This window comes from Pan paniscus, chromosome 1 (assembly GCF_029289425.2).
Source record: "Pan paniscus chromosome 1, NHGRI_mPanPan1-v2.0_pri, whole genome shotgun sequence".
Lineage (NCBI taxonomy): Eukaryota > Metazoa > Chordata > Mammalia > Primates > Hominidae > Pan > Pan paniscus.
Window position 1 is genome coordinate 94,693,778 of NC_073249.2, and position 20,825 is coordinate 94,714,602.

At 51.8% G+C, this 20,825-nt stretch overlaps 3 protein-coding genes and 1 non-coding gene across 15 annotated transcripts; 1 reads left to right on the plus strand and 3 right to left on the minus strand.

The window, feature by feature from the left end:
* Nucleotides 1-4,215: 4,215 nt before the first annotated feature.
* On the minus strand, nucleotides 4,216-4,277 carry LOC112438413 (U7 small nuclear RNA). The gene has a single exon (XR_003026836.1). It is a non-coding gene; the product is annotated as a U7 small nuclear RNA (small nuclear RNA).
* Nucleotides 4,278-6,909: 2,632 nt separating this feature from the next.
* DPM3 (dolichyl-phosphate mannosyltransferase subunit 3, regulatory) lies at nucleotides 6,910-7,656 on the plus strand. Of its 2 annotated transcripts, none has more exons than XM_003817071.3 (2): nucleotides 6,910-7,056; nucleotides 7,302-7,656. In XM_003817071.3, exon 2 carries the CDS (start codon nucleotides 7,307-7,309, stop codon nucleotides 7,583-7,585), a length of 279 nt encoding a protein of 92 aa, XP_003817119.1. In that variant the 5' UTR covers nucleotides 6,910-7,056; nucleotides 7,302-7,306; the 3' UTR covers nucleotides 7,586-7,656. The 2 variants fall into 2 exon arrangements, with proteins under 2 accessions (XP_003817119.1, XP_008968490.1); XM_008970242.4 differs by having other exon boundaries at nucleotides 6,969-7,056; nucleotides 7,276-7,656.
* A 1,050-nt stretch (nucleotides 7,657-8,706) lies between these two features.
* On the minus strand, nucleotides 8,707-12,189 carry SLC50A1 (solute carrier family 50 member 1). Of its 10 annotated transcripts, none has more exons than XM_034936775.3 (6): nucleotides 11,883-11,906; nucleotides 11,163-11,260; nucleotides 10,608-10,731; nucleotides 9,838-9,999; nucleotides 9,462-9,581; nucleotides 8,707-9,380 (listed from the first exon to the last, which is right to left on the minus strand). In XM_034936775.3, exons 1-6 carry the CDS (start codon nucleotides 11,889-11,891, stop codon nucleotides 9,279-9,281), a joined length of 615 nt encoding a protein of 204 aa, XP_034792666.1. In that variant the 5' UTR covers nucleotides 11,892-11,906; the 3' UTR covers nucleotides 8,707-9,278. The 10 variants fall into 10 exon arrangements, with proteins under 10 accessions (XP_034792666.1, XP_034792670.1, XP_003817117.2 ...); XM_034936779.3 differs by having other exon boundaries at nucleotides 11,183-11,260; nucleotides 11,883-11,901; XM_003817069.5 differs by lacking the exon at nucleotides 11,883-11,906 and adding an exon at nucleotides 11,572-11,771 and having other exon boundaries at nucleotides 11,183-11,260.
* Nucleotides 12,190-12,707: 518 nt separating this feature from the next.
* Nucleotides 12,708-19,722, minus strand: EFNA1 (ephrin A1). Of its 2 annotated transcripts, XM_003817072.5 has the most exons (5): nucleotides 19,479-19,712; nucleotides 15,934-16,229; nucleotides 13,981-14,046; nucleotides 13,769-13,819; nucleotides 12,708-13,594 (listed from the first exon to the last, which is right to left on the minus strand). In XM_003817072.5, exons 1-5 carry the CDS (start codon nucleotides 19,568-19,570, stop codon nucleotides 13,482-13,484), a joined length of 618 nt encoding a protein of 205 aa, XP_003817120.1. In that variant the 5' UTR covers nucleotides 19,571-19,712; the 3' UTR covers nucleotides 12,708-13,481. The 2 variants fall into 2 exon arrangements, with proteins under 2 accessions (XP_003817120.1, XP_024785066.1); XM_024929298.4 differs by lacking the exon at nucleotides 13,981-14,046 and having other exon boundaries at nucleotides 19,479-19,722.
* Between the last annotated feature and the right edge of the window lie 1,103 nt (nucleotides 19,723-20,825).

The following is a 20,825-nucleotide window of genomic DNA, read 5'->3' on the forward strand; positions in this document are numbered from 1 at the left end:
TTTGACTGGGCTCAAGCAATCCTTCTGCCTCAGGCGCTGGAGTAGCTAGCACTATAGGCATGCTCTACCATGCCAGCTAAAATTTACATATATATAATATATATGTATATATTTAATATACACATATTTAAATATGTATATATTTAATATACACATATTTAAATATGTATATATTTAATATATACATATTTAAATATGTATGTATTTTATATATACATATTTAAATAAAATATATATTTAAAAAAATTTTTTTGAGACAGAGTCTTGCTCTGTCACCCAGACTGGAGTGCAGTGGCGTGATCTTGGCTCACTGCAACCTCTGCCTCCTGGGTTCAAGCAATTCTCCTGCCTCAGCCTCCTCAGTAGCTGGGATTACAGGCGTGCACCACCACACCCAGCTAAATTTTGCATTTTTAGTAGAGATGGGGTTTCACCATGTTGGCCAAGCTGGTCTCGAACTCCTGACCTGGTGGTCCGCCCGCCTCAGCCCCCCAAAGTGCTGGGATTATAGGTGTAAGCCACCATGCCCGTCCATTTTTAATATTTTTTTTTATAGAGACAAGGTCTCACTATGTTGCCCAGTCTGGTCTCAAACTCCTGGCCTCACACGATTCTCTTGCCTTGTCCTCCCAGGATGCTGGGATTACAGGTATGAGCCACCATGCCCAGCAAAAGCCCCAATTAAAAAAAAAATATTATTATTTTTTTAACCATGACACAGCCTCAGGAGGTCCTGATGACATGTTCCCCAAAAGCCCCAATTTTTAACTCCCAAGCTACTCTGCCTCTCATATCCTATTGTAATCACATGTACTTCATCCTGAGGTGGTAGTGGAAGGGTAATGATCTGCAGAAAGATTGAAGAGAAAGGAGTTGGACTGTAAGAATATTCTGTCTCTTGTCCAGTGCTATCCAAGGCCAAACACCCTGTGTCTGGCAGACTGGGGTCTCTGGAGTAGTTGTATTTCCTGGGACCAGGAAAGCTAGCTCAGTTTTTCTGGAGACCATCTAATGCCAAACTGTCCTTCTCTCTCTCGCTCACTCATCATACATTTATAGAAACCCGGCTACATTTCCCACACTGTGCTTGATCTTGGGAATACAATGGTCCTGGGGGCAGGACAGGCAGAGAAAGAAAACCCCTACAGCTCAACATGGTTATTGCCATGAAAGTCAATAAAAGAAAGTCAGTGAGAGCAGGAGGAGGGAGATGGGGGCCAACCCTGCAGGACAGAATCAAGGCGCAGGAAGGCTGCCTGGGAGACATGATACTTGAGCTGAGCATTAGAGAAACATGCACCACATTTGCTTGCAGCATATTTAGAGTTTCACTTTTTACATTAAAATTGTTCTGGGCTGGGCCCAGTGGCTCACACCTGTAATCCTAGCACTTTGGGAGGCCAAGGTGGGCCATCACAAGGTCAGGAGATCGAGACCATCCTGGCCAACATGGTGAAACCCTGTCTCTATTAAAAATACAAAAATCAGCTGGGCATGGTGGCGTGTGCCTGTAATCTCAGCTACTCAGGAGGCTGAGGCAGGAGAATCGCTTGAACCAGGGAGTCGGAGGTTGCAGTGAGCTGAGATCATGCCACTGCACTCCAGCCTGGCGACAGAGTGAGACTCCGTCTCAAAAAAAGAAAAAGAAAAAGAAAAAATTGTTTTATTGCTCTGGGTCTTTGTTTTGGTATAAGATGTGAGGTTCAAATCTACCTTAATTTTTTTTCAAATGGTAAGCTAGTTGCAAATGCTTTTCAAACAATCCATCTTTCCTCACTCACTCAAGATGGTGCCTCTATCATATGCTACATTGGTATATATGCCTGATCTATTTTCTCTTTTTATTATGTTCCATCAATCTAGGGAAGGAGGCGCTAGACTGCAGTGGTAAAGTATGCAGGCTCTGGAGGAAGATCGGCTGGGTTGTGCCTCAGTGTCCTCATTTGTGAAACGGAGATAGTAGTACTTATTTCTTTTTTCTTTTTCTTTCCTTTTTTCTTTCTTTCTTTTTTTTTTTTTTTGAGATGGAATCTCACTCTGTTGCCCAGGCTGGAGTCCAGTGGCATGATCTCGGCTCACTGCAACCTCCACCTCCCGGGTTCAAGCAATTCTCCTGCCTCAGCCTCCCAAGTAGCTGGGATTATAGGCATCTGCCACCACCCCTGGCTAATTTTGTATTTTCAGTGGAGACCTGGTTTTACCATGTCGGCCAGGCTGGTCTCCAACTCCTGACCTCAAGTGATCCACACACCTCGGCCTCCCAAAGTGCTGGCATTACAGGCATGAGCCACCGCGCCCGGCCAGTAGTACTTATTTCGCATGGTTGCTGTGAAGATTGACTGAGATAATGCACATAAAGCACTCATCACAGTGCCTGACACATAGGAATCATAGTGACATAGAGCTGACACATAGTGAATGTCAGCTGTTGTGATGAACCCTAACTGCCCATTCCTGTAGCAGCAACACAGTAGAATGAAAGTGCTAAGAATATAGTTTTGGGTCCAATGGAACAGCTTTGCTGTTTACTATCTGCACAACCTTGAGCTAGTTACTTACCTTTTGCCCTCTCTGTGTCATGGTTTCCTCATTCATACATGGGAATAGAAAAGTACCTACTTCATTCGGCTGGGTGCGGTGGCTCACGCCTGTAATCCCAGCACTTTGGGAGGCCGAGGCGGGCGAATTGCCTGAGGTCAGGAGTTTGAGACCAGCCTGGCCAGAGTGGTGAAACCCCATCTCTATTAAAAATACAAAAATTAGGTGAGCATGGTGGCAGGTGCCTATAATCCCAGCTACTCGGGAAACTGAGGCAGGAGACTCGCTTGAACCCGGGAGGCAGAGGTTGCAGCGAGCTGAGATTGTACCACTGCACTCCAGCCTGGGCGACAGAGCAAGGCTCTGTCTCAAAAAAAAAAAAAAAAACCCAAAAAACAAAAATACTTTATAATTTATTATCTATCCTTATATGTGGTGGTGTAAGCCCCTAAAATGTTCTGGGGAGTTTCAGGGCCAAGTCTACTGTGTATGAATAAAATGGACTTTCTGGATCTGCATCTGCAATGCCCGTGTCCAGCCCCTGTAAGTATACCAATATTTGAAAGTCATTGTGACCAGTGAGTCCTTGATTGAGAAACCAGAAAGATTTGGTGTGGAAATGGAAATGTGGCTAGGGCTTTGAAGGTCGTATAGCAGGTTTAAAAAAAATTTTTTTTTTTTTTTTGAGACAGAGTCTCGCTCTGTCACCCAGGCTGGAGTGCAGTGGCACAGTCTCGGCTCACTGCAACCTCCGCCTCCCGGGTTCACGCCATTCTCCTGCCTCAGCCTCCCAAGTAGCTGGGACTACAGGCACCCGCCACCACGCCCGGCTAATTTTTTGTTTTTTTTGTATTTTTAGTGGAGACGGGGTTTCACCGTGTTAGCCAGGATGATCTCGATCTCCTGACCTCGTGATCCACCCGTCTCCACCTCCCAAAGTGCTGGGATTACAGGCGTGAGCCACCGCACCCAGCCTAAAAAATGTTTTTGGCTAGGAGCGGTGGCTCACGCCTGTAATCCCAGCACTTTGGGAGGCCGAGGGGGCGAATCACCTGAGGTCTGGACTTTGAGACCAGCCTGGCCAACATGGTGAAACCCCAACTCTACTAAAAATACAAAAATTAGCCAGGCATGGTGGCAGGTGCCTGTAATCCCAGCTACTCGGGAGGCTGAGGCAGGAGAATTGCTTGAACCCGGGAGGTGGAGGTTGCAGTGAGCCAAGACCATGTCATTTCACTCCAACCTCGGCGACAAGAGCAAAACTCCGGCTCAAAAAAAAAAAAAAAAAAGTTTGGGCTGAGCGCGGTGGCTCACGCCTGTAATCCCAGCACTTTGGGAGTCCGAGGTGGGAGGATCACAAGCTCAGGAGTTCGAGACCAGCCTGACCAACATGGTGAAACCCTGTCTTTAATAAAAATACAAAGATTTGCTGGGTGTGGTGGTGCGTGCCTGTAGTCCCAGCTACTTGGGATGTTGAGGCAGGCTAATCGCTTGAACATGGGAGGCAGAGGTTGCAGTGAGCTGAGATCATGCCACTGTACTCTAGCCTGGGCCACAGAATGAGACTCTGTCTCAAAAAAAAAAAGAAAAGTTTTTATTTGTTTTAATTTTTACTTTAACAAAGGAATTTGTATAGTTTTAAAAGCCAACTAGTTCAACAAATATTTTTCGGGGTGGCGGGGCATTTTCAAGTGAAAACCGGGAAACCTGCTAAACAAATTCTGAAAGCTGTAACTTCGGTGGGCGCCGTGGCTTACGACTGCAATAGCAGCACTTTGTGGGGGCTGAGATGAATTGCTTGAGCCCAGGATTTTGAGACCAGCCTGGGCAACATAGGGAGACCCCGTCTACATACATACATACACACACACACACACACACACACACACACACACACTAGATGGGCGTGGTGGTGGTGGCCCACTTCTGTAGTCCCTGCTACTCCGGAGTCTGAGGTGGGAGGATAGCTTGAGTCCAGGAGGTCGAGGCTGCAGTAAGCCATGTTTGCACTGCTGCTCTCCACCCTGGGCAACAGAGCAAGACCTTGTCTCAAAAAAAGAAAAAGAATAGAAAAAAAAGAGCTGTAACTCTACAAGGCTTTTAATGAAAAATAACCATCCCCTGCTCCTCTTCTTTAACCCTTACATATACAACCTACATATACAACTACGCTCCAGTTTCTAGGCTGCTTCTTCTGGTACTTACCTGTACATTTCTTCAAGCAACGCTCCCACCTAGGCCTCCCAAAGTTCTGGGATCACAGCTCCACTGTCCCCAGCTCCAATTTTTAGTTAAATCAATACTTAGTGTTTACATCGTTATGGCTGTGAAAATTTTCTTCACAGCTGAGCCATTTGTGTTTGTGCTAAGACTGTGAATCTGTAAAAACTGCTTTTGTTAATTAACATCAAGGACATACGGCTGAGAAACTTCATTTTCTAAAATCATAGTCACAAACTTTGCTATTTGAAATCAGTCAGTGCGAATGGAACATCTTACTCTTGCCAGAAGTTCTGAGCCACGTGGATTACTTTGGCCTCCCAAAGTGTTGGGATTACAGGCATGAGCCACTGTGCCCAGCCCAGATAGTGGGTTTTTGGACACTATATTCTATATTTATCTTGACTTTGTAATTTCCAAGTGATCCCTCAGCTTGGACTTCTTGATCCCTTCACTTAAAGTTATGCTTACCTCGAACCTATCAAAACACTGCTTCATTTAAATTTTAGCTAGCCTATAGTATCAGCTACTTGGGAGGCTGAGGCAGGAGGATCACTTGAGCCCAGAAGTTTGAGCTTCGCCTGGGCAACATACTGAGACTTCAACTCTAAATAAATAAGTAAATAAAATTTAAAATATAAATTTTAAAGTCAAGCCTTTCCCATATCCTGTTGTATTAGTTCATTTTCACATTACTGATAAAGACATACCCGAAACTGCAAACAAAAAGAGGTTTAATTGGACTTACAGTTCCACATTGCTGGGGAGGCCTCAGAATCATGGTGGGAGACAAAGGCACTTCTTACATGGTGGTGGCAAGAGAAAAATGAGGAAGAAGCAAAAGCAGAGACCCCTGATGAACTCATCAGATCTTGTGAGACTTATTCACTATCATGAAAATAGCACAGGAAAGTCTGGCCCCCGTGATTCAATTACCTCCCCTTAGGTCCCGCCCACGTGGGAATTCTGGGAGATACATATCAACTTGAAATTTGGGTGGGGACACAGCCAAACCATATCATCTGAATGACCATATTTCTTCCTTTTTAATGAGTTGCCCCACAGTTCTTCTAGTGTGTGATCTCTCTGTTGCGGCAAGTTAATAAACCTAACTGTCAAACTACAGATGTGGTCTTTATAAGACAGGCTTATCAATTGTCTTTCCTTTCTTATATAACTCTTTCTTTCCTCTGAAGTTGATAATTGCCTAACCTTTTCTCTTACTTTGTTCTCTCTCTCTTTCTCTCTTTATATAATAAATTCATCCCCAAAACTGTTCTAAAGAATTATACTCTTTCTTTCAATGCCTTCACCACTTCAGGTAATTCTTCTGGTCTTTCTTTTCTTTTCTTTTTTTTTGAAACCCAGCCTCCTGGAGCCCTTCTTCCTCTGGCTCCAAGTTATATTGGTTGTTGTCCTTGTAAAAATATGACTACCTCTGTTCTAACTATAATCTCAAGCCTTCATGGTTAGTTGTCAATGCAACCGCTTCACTGACTCCTGCTTTCCCCCTCCACCTGAAAGGGGTCGAGTCTCTTGACATCTCTGTATCTCCAAAGTCTATCATGGTAATCAAGAAATGTTCTGGCCGGGCGCTGTGGCTCATGCCTGTAATCCTAGCACTTTGGAAGGCTGAGGTGGGCCAGTCACTTGAGGTCAGGAGTTTGAGACCAGCCTGGCCAACATAGTGAAATCCCCGTTCTCTGCTAAAAATAAAAAAATTAGCCCGGCGTGGTGGCGCGCGCCTGTAATCCCAGCTGCTCGGGAGACAGAGGTTGCAGTGAGCTGAGATCGAGCCACTGTACTCCAGCATGGGCGACAGAGCGAGACTTTGTCTCCAAAAAAAAAAAAAAAAAAAAAAAAAAAAAAAGCAGTTCTGTCTCGCCTAGGCACTCTAGAGAGACCCTGTCAAGAACGGAAAGAAAGAAATGTTCGAATGAATGAACTAGTGAATGAAGGAATGGATTTCAGCGCTGGAGAATTGAGTTTAAGGGGGAATGGTATTATATTCCCATCTTGTTGCAACATTTAAGGATGTCCTCAAGCCCCACGCCAGCCTGGAGCGTAGCCCAAGGTGGGAAAGCAGCGCCGAGGCCTCTCCAGACCCGGCCTGCTCCCCGTTTGCGGAGCACAGCCCACTGGACCCCGCCTAGATTGAGGCGCTGGCCAGGAGTACACCAGGCGCCGCCACGTGAACTACAACTCCCAGAAGGCCGCGCGGAAGCGGAACGTGAACCAGGGAGGACTTCCGAACGCCAACATCCGGGCCGCGCGGGGAAGGGGAGACGTGGGGTAGAGGTAAGTGTAGGTTGAAGGCCGAATGGAGAGGGCGAGAGATGGGGAGTGGGTCTCAAATATAGAGGGGGTAGCAAGGTGGAAGGGGCCCTTCCACCTTTTGTGGGCACTCAAGTTCGGACCTCTGGGATCGGCGATTCCCCTCTGGCCAGGGCTGGTTTAAATGCTCTCAGTGGGCGGGCTTCGGTTGAGTTTGGTCCGCTTTTCCTTTCTGCTCCTCAGGGGAGCATTGCTTCCTTCTCTCGCAGTGACCATGACGAAATTAGCGCAGTGGCTTTGGGGACTAGCGATCCTGGGCTCCACCTGGGTGGCCCTGACCACGGGAGCCTTGGGCCTGGAGCTGCCCTTGTCCTGCCAGGAAGTCCTGTGGCCACTGCCCGCCTACTTGCTGGTGTCCGCCGGCTGCTATGCCCTGGGCACTGTGGGCTATCGTGTGGCCACTTTTCATGACTGCGAGGACGCCGCGCGCGAGCTGCAGAGCCAGATACAGGAGGCCCGAGCCGACTTAGCCCGCAGGGGGCTGCGCTTCTGACAGCCTAACCCCATTCCTGTCCGGACAGCCCTTCCTCCCATTTCCCATTAAAGAGCCAGTTTATTTTCTAACTTCGTTTAGTTTGAGTATGGAAAATGGGTATTGGGGATTCTATGTACTAACGGTCGAGAAGTGAATGTGAAAGAACCACCTTCTTGAGGCCATCTCAGCCTTTATCTTTGCATCTTGCTGGTGTTCCCATTTTTGCTCCCAAGGAGGCAAAGACCCCTTCTCAATATTTCTCAGGATGGAAATGACATTTCACTTTCCTGGTCCTTTCAACCCTGTAGGAAGTACTTCTTCTTCTTTTTTTTTTTTTTGAGACGGAGCCTTGCTCTGTCGTCCAGGCTGGAGTGCAGTGGCGTGATCTCGGCTCACTGTAAGCTCCGCCTCCCGGGTTCATGCTATTCTCCTGCCTCAGCCTCCTGAGTAGCTGGGACTACAGGCGCCTGCCACCACGCCTGGCTAATTTTTTGTATTTTTAGTAGAGTCGGGGTTTCACCGTGTTGGCCAGGATGGTCTGATCTCCTGACCTCGTAATCTGCCCGCCTCGGCCTCCCAAAGTGCTGGGATTACAGGTGTGAGTCACCGCGCCCGGCGTACTACTTCTTTTTTTTTTTTTTTTTTTTTTTTTGAGACAGGGTCTCACTCTGTTGCCCAGGCTGGAGTGCAGTGGTGCAATCATGGCTCACTGCAGCCTCACCCTCCCAGGCTCAAACAGTTCTCCCACCTCAGCCTCCAGAGTAGCTGGGACTACAGGCATATGCCACCACACCACCAGGCTAATGTTTAATTTTTTGTAGTGACAGGGTCTCGCTGTGTTGCTCAGGCTGTTCTCAAACTCCTGGGCTCAAGTGATCCTCCTGCCTGGGCCTCCCAAAGTGCTGTGATTACAGACATAAGCCACCTTACCTGGCCAGAAGTACTTTCTTGAAGCCTAACTTCCATTCTTCATAACATCCAAGTTTTGTTATTTTTAAGGCCTTCCTGGGTCTTTCCAACCTTTTGGTTCTTTGAGATACCTTTTCTGAGCCTACCCTACCAACCTGAGAATAACTGTGGATCTATCCTTCACCAAACCAGGCAGGTTTAGAATTATGAGTAGAGAATGAACCATCGTGGGCAGGGGTGGGGAACACTTTATTTTAAGGCATGTTCATATCAGCATATAAGGCATATTCATATCACAATGGCACGATCTCAGCTCACTGCAACCTCCACCTCCTGGGTTCAAGCAATTCTCCTGCCTCAGCCTCCCAAGTAGCTGGGATTACAGGCATGTGCCACCATGCCTGGCTAATTTTGTATTTTTAGTAGAGATGGGGTTTCACCATGTTAGTCAGGTTGGTCTTGAACTCCTGACCTCAGGCGATCCGCCCACCTTGGCCTCCCAAAGTGCTGAGATTACAGGCGTGAGCCACCGCGCCCGGCCTTTTAAGGCATATTCTAAAGATAGCACCCCAACCTCCAAAATTAAAAAAAAAAATCTCTAAAAAATAAAAAGTGATTTCATCTCCTAGGCCCCAATCAATCATCTAAGTAAAGCTTTTTCTTTGGTCCCTTTATCCTCAAAGTCATCTCTTGTTCCCACAACCCACTGCACCTGGGAAGCTGGACAGCAGGCCCAGCTGAAACAAGGAGGTCTCTTTGGTTCAGGTTGGCACTAAGGTGCCCAGTGGTCAGATGAGCAGCCTCAGGTTTGCAGGAGCCAATAGTTCCTGTCTTGCTCCTGGGGGTACTTCCAGAAAAGCCAGAAGCGGATAAAGCTGGTGACGATTCCTGGAAAGTTGGACACCTGAAATCACAAGAACTGCTATGAGGAGAGGAGCCAGTTTTCCATCTTGCACCCCTGTCACCCCATCCTGGTTGTGCTTACCATGATATAGGGATCTCTGAGTCGAAACCCATAGAGGCACCAGGAGGCAGAGGTGAGAAGGGTAGCAATGGTGAGTGGGTAGGAGAGACATTGGGTTGATTTAGTTTGAATCACCTTAGCCTGTGGGAAAGAATGGAAGACTCTCTTGGCCCAAGCACATCGTAAAGCTTCACTTGCCTAAGAATTTCCTCAAGAAAAAGGTCAGACACCCTCCCTGATCTGTCACCCAACCTTTCCTGCCTCCCACTCGCCCACTTCTACTGCCTTGTCTTCTTCCAGGGTTTGGATCTCCCCTTCCTCGGGACTGTAAGCCATAGTATTTGGCTATGAGAGCCTGACTCTTATCTCTCCTACCTCCTTGGACACCCCCACTCACCAAGTCAGCCAGTGGTGAGAGGTACATGCTGATGGTGAAGACACTGCAGAAGAGGCCCAACTGCTGAAGCCGGGCCTCAGGGTTGGGTACCAGGAGCCAAAAGTAGCCATAACCCAGGAGAAGGACCCCTAGCAGGGTTGCAGTCTGTAGGAGCACAACACGCTGCAGGGGAGAGAGTACCCTTACTTCCAGATGTGCACTCTGACTTCCCTGCTAGAGTTAATTCATCCTGCCTTCTCTAGTGCTCCAATGGGGAAGCCAAACTGTCTAGGCCTCCAGCACTGCACTGTCACAGCTCTTTCCCACCACCAACTTGATAGGAAAGTCTTATCCACCCACAACACTGGAGACTTCTGGGGGAGATAAAGATGTGTTTTTTTCTGTGTGCTTGGCACACACAGTAGGAGCTTCATAAATGCTTGTGTGATTTAGCAGGGACGCAGAGCTAATCATCTCATTCTCACCCACAGGCCCTGGCTCTGAAAGAAATATCAGAGACAAAAGCCCTTTCCCCTTAGCTTGTTGGCTGAAGCCCAGGGCAGGCAGCATAGGCATCTCAGGCTAGGCAGAGCTACCAGCCTTGCCTAAATGGGGGCAATGTGTTCATCTCAGAAGGCTGGCTTCATAGAGGAAGGGGACCTGCAAGGCTGGAGAGGCCTTCCTGGAAAGGGTGGCAGTGCCAGCTGTTACAGTCTTCTAGGAAATAGTGTTTGCCCTGCCAGCAAGGCAGGGCGTGCAGCAGATAGGTGGGTCCAAGGGAGGGCCTCTACCTTCCGAGGGCAGTAATGCAGATATGCCAAGATATACAGGGTCTGAAGCGCAGCACCCACTGTGTTGACGACGATGAGGATCCCGTCTCCCTTCAAAGCCCCATAACTCAGCCAGCCCAGGTTGCTGCAGGGTGGAGGGGATGGACATGGCTCAAAGGGTTCAGTGTGAGAGGAGGACCCAAAGGGTCTTTCACTCTTTTTTTTTTTTTGAGACGTAGTCTCGCTCTGTCGCCCAGGCTGGAGTGCGGTGGCACGATCTCGGCTCACTGCAAGCTCCGCCTCCTGGGTTCACGCCATTCTCCTGCCTCAGCCTCCCGAGTAGCTGGGACTACAGGCGCCCGGCACCACGCCCGGCTAATTTTTTGTATTTTTAGTAGAGACGGGGTTTCACCGTGTTAGCCAGGATGGTCTGGATCTCCTGACCTCGTGATCCGCCCGTCTCGGCCTCCCAAAGTGCAGGGATTACAGGCGTGAGCCACCACGCCCGGCCAAGCCTCTTTCACTCTTGCTCCTCCTGCCCCGCCCCCACCTCCCTCTGGTAGCCTTTCCCACTACCGCAGCCGTCGGCCCCTCACTTGACTTCCGTGGTGAGAAAGGGCAGGAACTGGACGTTGTCCACACTCCGGGTCATTCGCATGTGCCTGAGGTCCGAGCTGTAATGGGGCCCCGAAGGGAGGGGTGAGGGGTGGGAAGGGAGAAGCAGAGTGCTAGAGGGGGATGCCCAATGCCTGTCATCCTTTCCGGACCACCGCAGACCCCGCCCCCCTCTCCCCCCCCCGCCAGCTATCCTGCCTTCTCCTTCAGGCCTAGTGACCAGCCTCGCCCTTGTACCCCGGTCCCCTCGACCCGATCCCACTTTGATCCCGGTTCCGGACGAGCCAGGTGCTGTGGCCACGTCTCTGTCCCCTCTCTCTCCTTTCCTGACTGCCTAGTCCTCCCCAACCCAGCCCGGCCGCACTCTCACAGGCCGGCGGAGAACATGCCAAGGGTGAAGACCACGCATGCTCCGTAAATGAGCGAGTCCAGAAAGCCGCCCGCCTCCATTACGACTAGAGTCGGATCCCGCGCCCAGCGCCCGCCGCGAGCCTGCGGTTGCCGGGATCTACTGCAGCCCCGACCTGCGGCTCTGGAGCCCCGCCCCGCGCACTCGGCTCCGCCCCCGCACGCTCGGGCCGTCCCTCCGGAAACTGCGCCGAAGCCCCACCCTCCCTCCGACGCCGAACCGGAACTCGCTCCCCTCTCCTCCGAGCGCCTTCCCAGTGCCCTGGTCCAGACCTCCTCCATGTCCCGGTCAGTCCCCTTCCTAGGGCTCCGCGGGTGTGTCCCCGATACCTGCCGTTGCTCACACTCTGCCTACCCCTTGGATCATCTAGACCCCCCTAGTCTCAACGCTCGTGTTCGCACAGGCCTGTGCGCCTTCGGCGGTGGACCTCCAAACAAAAGCTTGCTAGTTTAACAAGACTTCAGCACGCTTTCCATCCAGAGCTCCACATCAGAACCTCAGTTGCCCAGGGTTTGGGAAGTTTTTTTCTGGAGTTTGCTGCCGAAGCCTTTTCTCAAAATAACACATTGCCAGGAATCACCAAGCCTTCCTCTTTTGCCCTCCCTCTCGGGTCAACTTTACATGACGTGGCCAATCCACTGACGCCTCTATCACTGACCCCCCGGTCCAACCCACTTGTTACTGGGAACTTTCCCTCCCAGCCTCCCACACGTCTCTGCTAGTGTGGCTGTGGGGCGGGGCCGCATGCCTCAGCTGGCGTTCCCAGCTTCCCTGACTCACCGAAACAGCATGAGTACCTGAATGGTAGTATGCCAAAGCCCTGCGGTGAGGGGATGGGAGTGGGGTAGAGGTTGGATAGGAAGAACTTCCAGAGTGGAGTGCAGCTCAGAACCCGAGAGACAGCTGTCAGGAGCACTCCGGTCCTGGACAACCCTCAAGAGGAGGAAACACCCCACCCTTTTGGCCTCGTGAGGGGCACACATTCTTTGGAGAGAAAGAAATTCAAACCCACTTGCTACTGTTGTAGCACAGAGAGCCTCGCACTTTGCAGGGACTCAATGGTCATATGTTTTAATATGGAGTTGCAGAAAAGCATGTCCGAAAAAACACATTGCTTTATTTTGAGACAAAGAACATTGTATAAAAAAACTCCAGTTGTAGAAATCAGGACAGACACACAGCAACTTATATACAGATACTGTACACGTGGGCCCTGCCCTTTAGGCTACACTCTAGGCAGAATGTACACATGGGCACTGCCCTTAACAGCTACACTCTAAGAACAGGTTGGCACAGCCCCCCTGCTGGCACAGCTCTGGGGAGTGCTGCCCCAGGATGGGAGAGAATGCAGTACCTGGCTACAAACTTCTCTGTGGCAGCTCCACAGATGAGGTCTTGCTGGGAGATGCTGGGTCAGCCCAAGCATGCTGCCTCTCCTGTACCTGGCTCCCAAGCAAGAAACTGTTTCTTGCTTTTCCTTCAGTCAGTTCATCTGGGCATCCTGGCTCTCTCCTGGAGGGGGCATCTTTGACAAGCTTTGCCCATCCACGTGGCCCCTTCCAGCTCAGCTCCCACTGTGCCTTAAGGGACCATGTCTGCATAGCTTGTTTCTTTGGCTTAAAGGCAGGAATGGTGGGAAAGGACTGTCTCCACTTCTTTCTCCATCCCTCCGAGGTGAAGGTGGGGATGGCACTGCCGGGCTGGTTGGCCTCCTTCCGGTTGAAACCCTTAATACTGACCCGTTTTGAGGCTGCTAGGTGATAGCTTATGCCTGTGGTGGGAGTGGTTCCCAGGGCTGGGGGCTCTGAAAGTGGCCCCAAGACAGGTTTGGAGTGCCTGTCCCTCTTTAAGGCCAGGTGTGGCATACACCTTCACGGGGTTTGCAGCAGCAGAAGTGGAAGGAGCAGCACAGTCCAGGCAAGTGGGAAGAGGCGTGGGGCAGCACTGTGACCGATGCTATGTAGAACCCGCACCTCTGGGTCATCTGCAAGGTGAGAGGGCAAAGGCCACCAATGTGAGTGGCTCCACTATTTGCACTGGCTCTCAGCCCAACAGGATTCCCTCAGCCTCAGCCTGGTAAAGGAGCCACCTCCTGTACCCAACCTCTTCAAGCAGACCCCTTCCTGTGCCCCAGGCCCAGTTTGCTCCAGCTACCCACCTGCTGCAAGTCTCTTCTCCTGTGGATTGTCATGGGCCTGAGGACTGTGAGCTGAAAGACAAGAGTGGTAGTAGATCAGGTACTGTATCAAAGAGGCAGAGGGCTGTAAGTATGAGTGGGCTGGGCTGCAAGACTTCTATACCATCCTAGATCACTAGACCGCACCCAGCATAGAGATGGAGGAAGGAGGCCCACAGGGCTCTGACACTCACTGATTTTGCCACTGACAGTCACCTTCAACCTCAAGCAGCGGTCTTCATGCTGGTGGATGGGTTTGGCTGCAAGATAAGCCCACAGGGGTTAAATAAGAAACCTTTGCTGGAAGAAAATGTAAGTCCAAATGCCCCTCGCCCTGCTTTCTCAGCTCCCTACTCAATTTCATTCTTCTCTTCCCTCTAACCTTGATTCCTATCCTCCTTAGTTTTTGCTAACTTCCTGCCCAATGTTCAGCCCAGCCTCTCATTCTTTGGAAATAACCCTCAGCTTTGGCAGTGGTGACAAAAAGAACATAGACACTGCCCCTCCCCACATTTCATCCTTCATTCCTCCGAGTCCGAATATGTTCCTCTTGCCTGGGCCACTTAATACTACTCTTAGGCCAGGCGCGGTGGCTCACACATGTAATCCCAGCACTTTGAGAGGCCGAGGTGGGCGGATCACGAGGTCAGGAGTTCGAGACCAGCCTGGCCAATATGGTGAAACCCTGTCTCTAAAATACAAAAATTAGCCGGGCATGGTGGCACATGCCTGTAGTCCCAGCTACTCGGGAGGCTGAGGCAGAAGAATCAATTGAACCCGGGAGGTGGAGGTTGCAGCAAGTCGAGATCGTGCCACTGCACTCCAGTCTGGGCGACAGAGCGAGACTCTGTCTCAGAAAAAAAACAAAAACAAAAACAAAAACTACTCCTGCCTAGCCCCCACTGACAGAGTCCTAGATTCATCTTATACAAAGCTGATCTCATAACTTTCTTTTTGAAACGGAGTCTCACTCTGTCACCCAGGCTGGAGTACAATGGTGTGATCTCGGCTCACTGTAACCTCACATCTCCTGGGTTCAAGCGATCCTCCTGCCTCAGCCTATTGAGTAGCTGGGACTACAGAGGTGCGCCACCACACTCGGCTAATTTTTGTATTTTTTTAGTAGAGTTGGGGTTTCACCATGTTGGCCAGGCTGGTCTTGAACTCCTGACCCTAGGTGATCCACCCACCTCGGCCTCCCAAAGTGCTGGATGATCTCATAACTTTTAAAATCCATCAGGCCATGCGCGGTGGTTCATGCCTATAATCCCAGCACTTTGGGAGGCTGAGGCGGGCAGATCACTTGAGGTCAGGAGTTCGAGACCAGTCTGACCAACATGGTGAAACCCCATCTCTACTAAAAATACAAAATTAGCTGGGCGTGGTGGCAGGTGCCTGTAATCCCAGCTATTTGGGAGGTTGAGGCAGGAGAATTGCTTGAATCTGAGAGGTAGAGGTTGCAGTGAGCAGAGATCACACCACTGCACTCCAGCCTGGGCGACAAGAGTGAAACTCCATCTCAAGAGTAATAATAATAATAAAATAAAATAAAACCCATCAGTGGCGAGAGCCCTCAGGATAAAGTCCAAACTCCTTATCACCTTTTAGTTCCCCCATGGTCTGTTCTGTCCACCTCTCCAGGCTCACATCTCCTCACTTCCTGTGTCCCTCCAACTCCAGCCAGGCTGAGCCACAGGAAGTTCCCTGAAGATGTCATGCTCCCTTTGTACGTGTGCCTTCATGCCTGGCCAGCTCCTCTGCTTGTCCTGAGCTCTGGGACCATCTTCCCCACTGAGCCTTCTCTGAGCCCCATAGCCTGGCAGGTGCCCAGGTCATTTTCCCAAGGCCCCTGTGTTCATGTCTACTGTAGCACACTGTTCTAAGGGTCTCTTAACCTATGTGTGTTTCTTCCCAGCTTCCTTGAGGACAGGGGCTCTGTAGTGTTTTATTTATCTTTGTGCTCATAGCGCTAAACAGAGTGCCCAGCACATAGTAGAAGCTCACTCACACTGGGATGTAGATGAATGAAAATAGAATTCAAGATCGGAAGGGGCCCTCTGCTGCTGGACTCTGCACCAAGCATGTACCCAAGCATGTATGTGATGGCAAAAAAGAAACACAGACACTGTCCCCTCACAGGCACTCACAGATGTAGTAGTAGCTGTGTCCTTCTTTGAACTCCTTGCCCAGGGTGAAAGGTGTGAAGCGCTGGAACTTCTCAGACAGCTTCTCCGGGCCATGCTTGGCACTGGGCCGGTTGCACTGCCAGCGGACTTGGTCCTTGGACTGGGGCTGGCACAGCTGGTACTCCTCATGCTCCACCAGGTACAGTATGTACTGCTCCATGGCAGCATCTGCCACAGAGTGATCCTCATAGTGCGGACAGATGATGTCCACGTAGTCATTCAGCTGCACATGTATGGTGTAGTCCTCATTCCGGAACCTGGGGACACACACAGGGGGAAGAAGCAGGTGGTCATTCAGAAGCCAGGCCAGATCCTTGGGCCTCTGAATGTTTACATGACCTCTCACATTTCACACTGGACCCCAAGAGATTTTTCCGAAGTTTCAACTCCCAATATGTACTGATCTTGATGTCTTACATTTCTCTCTGCCATCTCTAAACATTCCCCCGCACCATCACTGTCTCCTGTTGGTCCTTCAAATAGCATTCACTCAGTATCTTTCGGGTACCAAAGCATTTTCCATAACCCCCCTGATACTTACCTGATATTTAGATGGGCTTCTACCTATTTCTGTAGCTCACTTATCATTCTCTTCTACCCATAAATATTTCCCCAAATCTGTTCTACCAGTTGCTCCTTTTAAATGCTGTTAGGCCTCAATCTGAGACCCCCACAGGTCCATTCTGTAATCAGAATCCAGGAAACCCTTTCTCTTTACCATGCTAGCCTGGAGCCTCCAACACATCTGTGTCTTCACTTTCCTTACTCCTCTCACATTTCCCCGGACCCACTGAGTAGATCTCACATTTCCCAGCTTCACTTTTCCTCAAAAGTGAAGCTGGTATACCCGGGCCCACAGATAATGCCCCAGTCCTTTAAGTTAAATCACTCTCATCAATTCATTCAGCCCCCTCAAATCTTCCCTTTCTAGCTACTCAAAGTTATACACTGGTCTCCTTTTCCCCTTCTCAGAGCACCCCAAAACAACCCTGTCCTTTTATCTCTAAAAGCCACACTTCCACCTCCCGCTAGATGAAATGCTGGAGCTCTGAGCTTGAGCTTGAGACGGCCTCTCCCCTCTCCCCTCTCTCCCCTCTCTCCTCCTCTCCCCTCCTCTCCCCTCTTCCCAAGGTGGAGCCAGCGCCCCTCCCCTAGTTCATTCCCCCTGGCCCCACCGGCTCCAGCCTGACTGCCCACCAGCCCCTCCCCACCAGCTCCAGACACCTGGCTCCAGCCTGGGTGGGGTCCCAGTAGGGGGAAAAGTGCTTCCCCCCACCCCGCAAGCTGGTCAGTTTCTCTAATTCCCCCAGGCACTGCCAGCTAGAGACCCAGCAGAATTAGCGCCAACTTGCTTCGAACTGAAAGCCCTGGCCACGGCTGGGAGGGCGAGGAAGGACTCAGGCAGAGAGGACTCGGAGGTGGGCACCCACTGCCCAATCAGCATGACCCCTGAGAGGCCAGGCTTTGCAGCAGCGTGCCAGCGCCCAAACTGGGCTTACCAGGCCCCTCCCCCACCCTGGGGAAAAGAGAGAGAGGAGCAGAGAGAGGCTTTTAAAATTCCTCTCTGGAGAGATAAACATAGAAGCCATTTCAGAACAGGTATTTCAGCTCTGGGCCTGGCGTCTTTCCCTCATTCCCGTGACGGGCACTGACTCATTCCTCATCCACCTCTGCTACCCGCCCCAGCACTCATGAGAACCTGTGAAAACTTACCTTGTCAAATGTGCACAGCCCCCAGGACCCCAGGAGGGCACAGCGCCCACTCACCCCCAACAGTGTCCTCCAAACAAAGGGAGCTGGCAGGTCAGAATGAGGGGCCTGCCCTCCAGCATGAGGGAGGCTGGCGCCCTTCTCAGCATGCTGCCCCCGCCTGAGGCCTGGAGATCCCAGGGCTGCTGCCCACTGGCCTGAGTCACCCATGCCAGCCTCACCTACCCCGTTCATTGTTGCCTCATATTTGCCCCCACGCTGGGCCCAGCTTGGCTGCCTACGGACTCTACTCTGGACTGGCGTCTCTTTAGTCCTGGGTATGATAGGGTGTGCGTGTGTGTGTGTGTGTGTGGCCAGAGGGTCACCCATCAGCCCCCTCTCCTGGGGGTACAGTCTGCTGTACTTAGCCTTCATTTGACTCTTGCTCCCCATCTGGGAAAGGGGGGCAGCGGCGTCAGGGAAGGCGGGGAGGTGGGTAAGGAAGAGGCTCCTTCCTGAAAGAGAGGAAACCTGGGAGCTTGGGAACGGAAAAGGCCAGGGTCCCCCCCTCCCTACTCATGGCTTCCTGTCCCCTCCTCCTCCTCCAGTCAACACCTGGCATGGGCATAAACAGGGACTTTGCTCTCTCCCATACTAGGGCGAGATGCATCAGGTCAAGGAGGCAAAGCACAGGGAGCGGGTGGCGGAGGGCTGGCTGAGCCTCCCCAGCGTCCATGGGCAGGAGGGCATTGCCCTCTGGGGTTGGCAGCTGGCTGTTCTCTCCCCCACCCTAACAAGCCACAGACAACAGACTGCCTCACCAGACGATGACACGGGGTCAGAGGAAGCTGGCACAACGTATTTCTCAAGGGGAGTGGGGGGCAAGCTTGCTAGGGCCGAGAGTGGCTAAGCCGGTGAGATGGCTTTCATGATACCAAGCTGCCCACTTCTCTCCCTGCTCCTCCCTACCACCCTCTCCTGTATTCCCTCAAATATTGTTCCCATAACTTCAGAAAACTCAAGGGCAAGAACAAAGGGGCCGACAGAGTCTTCCTCCCAGTACCATTTGCCTCACAGCCCTAAACCTGCCCAGGAGAAATTAACTCCTTCCTGCCCAGAGCCTTCTGTAACCCCTTTAACCTCTTCTGTTCCTTCTGAAGCTTTCCCATGATCTCCCTCTCCCAGCTCTTCGCTTTTACTACTTGAGAGCCCCATAAACAGGTGATTCCCTCAGCCTACCCATGCACAGCATGTGCCTCACTCATGCCACCCCAAAAGACCCCTAGTGAGGGACTTTCCAGGTTTGCTTTAAATACAGGGTGAATGCATAATGAATGCCTACAGCCCAGCTCTCTCCTGAGAGGTCCTTCCAGGGTTACCTTGAGCATTCTGTGCACTCTTGATGTCACACCAGGTATCTGTCAGTGTGGTCAGATACCCAAAGGACACACAAGGAGAGGCGTGGAGGCTTTCACAGTGGGGGGGTGGGGGGCCTGGAACAAGGGCCCTGGCTGCCAGGGGCGAAGTCTATGCTGAAGGCAGGAACTGCCCAGCATGAATCCCTCACTTTAGAGTAATAGGGGTGCCAGAGAGAAGGAAGGGAAGGGCAGATATAAGCCCATGCAAGTAGACACAAGCATGCCCCGGGGTGGGGTGCTCCCAGATATGACGGAGAAGTGAGGGGAGGAAAATCTACAGCCGCCCTCCTACCTCGGTCATCTACTCTAGGCTCAGCTCAGGGGTTGGCCGGGACAGTTATCCCGGTGGGGTAGTGCCAGCCGGGAGCCCAGGCTGCCAGCGGGAGTCTCGAGGCTTACTTGGGATTTGAACTGTTCCAGAAGACGGTGTGGCGATCAGCAGCGGCCAGACTGCAGCACAGACCCAAGAGAGGGGCCCAGAGGAACTCCATAGCGCGGGGCCTGGCCAGGCCGAGCGGGGACGCGGGTGTCCTATGGGTCTGGGTTCCCACTGGCTTTCTCCGCGGCGCAGTCAGCGCTGGGCTCACAGATCTGGCCCCTTCGCCTAGCGACTCCGCCTTTTGGGCCGGCGCCGCCCGACACCCCGCCCCGCCCTCGCCCCGCCCGGCGCGCGGCTGCCCGGGGGCTTGGGGGCTGGGGAGGTGGAGGAGGGGCGGGGTGGGGAGGCGAGGAGGCTGGGGGTGCAGGAAAGAGCGAAGCGCGCTCCTCTGCCCCCGCAGATCTGCTCAGAGATGTGTGTTCGCTCACTTGTGGGTCTGCGTGGAGCTTTGTGAGCCTGTCCGGGTGGTGGGCTTGCGTCCCTGGGCGCAGTCGCGTGCGGGAGAAGGGAAGAACTCGCAAGTGCGAGTCTGCGAACGCGGGGGTGCAGGACACGGCTTTGCTGCTCCGCGCGCGGACCTTGCAGGGTGCGAGGTTTTTGACATGCCCCGCACCTTTCCGAGCCTCGCGTGCCCAGGCTCGGGCGCCCGCGTTTCCACACTCTCCTCCTCCCCCATCCCCTTCCCGGACTCTGCGCTCGACTGCCCCTCCCCACACACACGCGGCTGTTTGTTTTTGTTGGGTTTGTCAATGTTGTCTTTGTTCTGGAGATTGTGTCATCGCCTAGATGCCGGGAATAAAGTGCAACGCTTTGTGTGATCGAGTGTGTAACGTGTGCGGCCGGGGCTAAGGGCGCCTCTGTCCATCACATCAGTGCCTGCGCGCAGGAGCGACACGCGGGACCCTGGGCTCGAGAGGGGGCCGTTCTTATTTTAGATAAGTCAAAGAGCACTAATAACCTGAGTATATGTAACAACACACGCGTACACCGTGCGAACAGGCTCTTGAATATGGACTGTGAGAATCTGGGCATGAAGGGTGACAAACTGTAACCACACATGAAATACGTGTGATGGCGCGCTAGCATGAAAGCATTTGTGAGTAGTATCACAGCCGCGTGTGTGGAAGCGTGTGAAACTCTTTGACAGACGTATGCTAATGTTTGTGAACAGCGTGTGAAGAGGAGGGGAGACGCGTACCGGCGTGCAGCGGGGGTGGGGTGGAACGGAGGGGCGTTTGTGCGCAGTCCTCAGGCTGCACAGCTGGAGCTGGCCCAGTCTGAGCTGGGGCTCCCAGTCAGTCGGGCCCCAGTACCCGGCTCGGGCCCCCTCCCCCGCGCTGTGTAAACAAACCCGCTGGAATTTGCCT

Coding starts and splice junctions, on each gene's coding strand:
- DPM3 (XM_003817071.3), top strand. CDS start 7,307: ATGACGAAATTAGCGCAGTGGCTTTGGGGACTAGCGATCCTGGGCTCC.
- SLC50A1 (XM_003817069.5), bottom strand. CDS start 11,651: ATGGAGGCGGGCGGCTTTCTGGACTCGCTCATTTACGGAGCATGCGTG. Junction 10,732..11,182: donor TTTCTCACCACGGAAGTCAA/GTGAGGGGCCGA, acceptor TCCACCCTGCAG/CAACCTGGGCTGGCTGAGTT. Junction 9,381..9,461: donor TCAGAGATCCCTATATCATG/GTAAGCACAACC, acceptor TTGTGATTTCAG/GTGTCCAACTTTCCAGGAAT.
- EFNA1 (XM_003817072.5), bottom strand. CDS start 19,570: ATGGAGTTCCTCTGGGCCCCTCTCTTGGGTCTGTGCTGCAGTCTGGCC. Junction 14,047..15,933: donor ACACAGCTACTACTACATCT/GTGAGTGCCTGT, acceptor CTTATCTTGCAG/CCAAACCCATCCACCAGCAT. Junction 13,595..13,768: donor GGAGAAGAGACTTGCAGCAG/GTGGGTAGCTGG, acceptor CTCACCTTGCAG/ATGACCCAGAGGTGCGGGTT.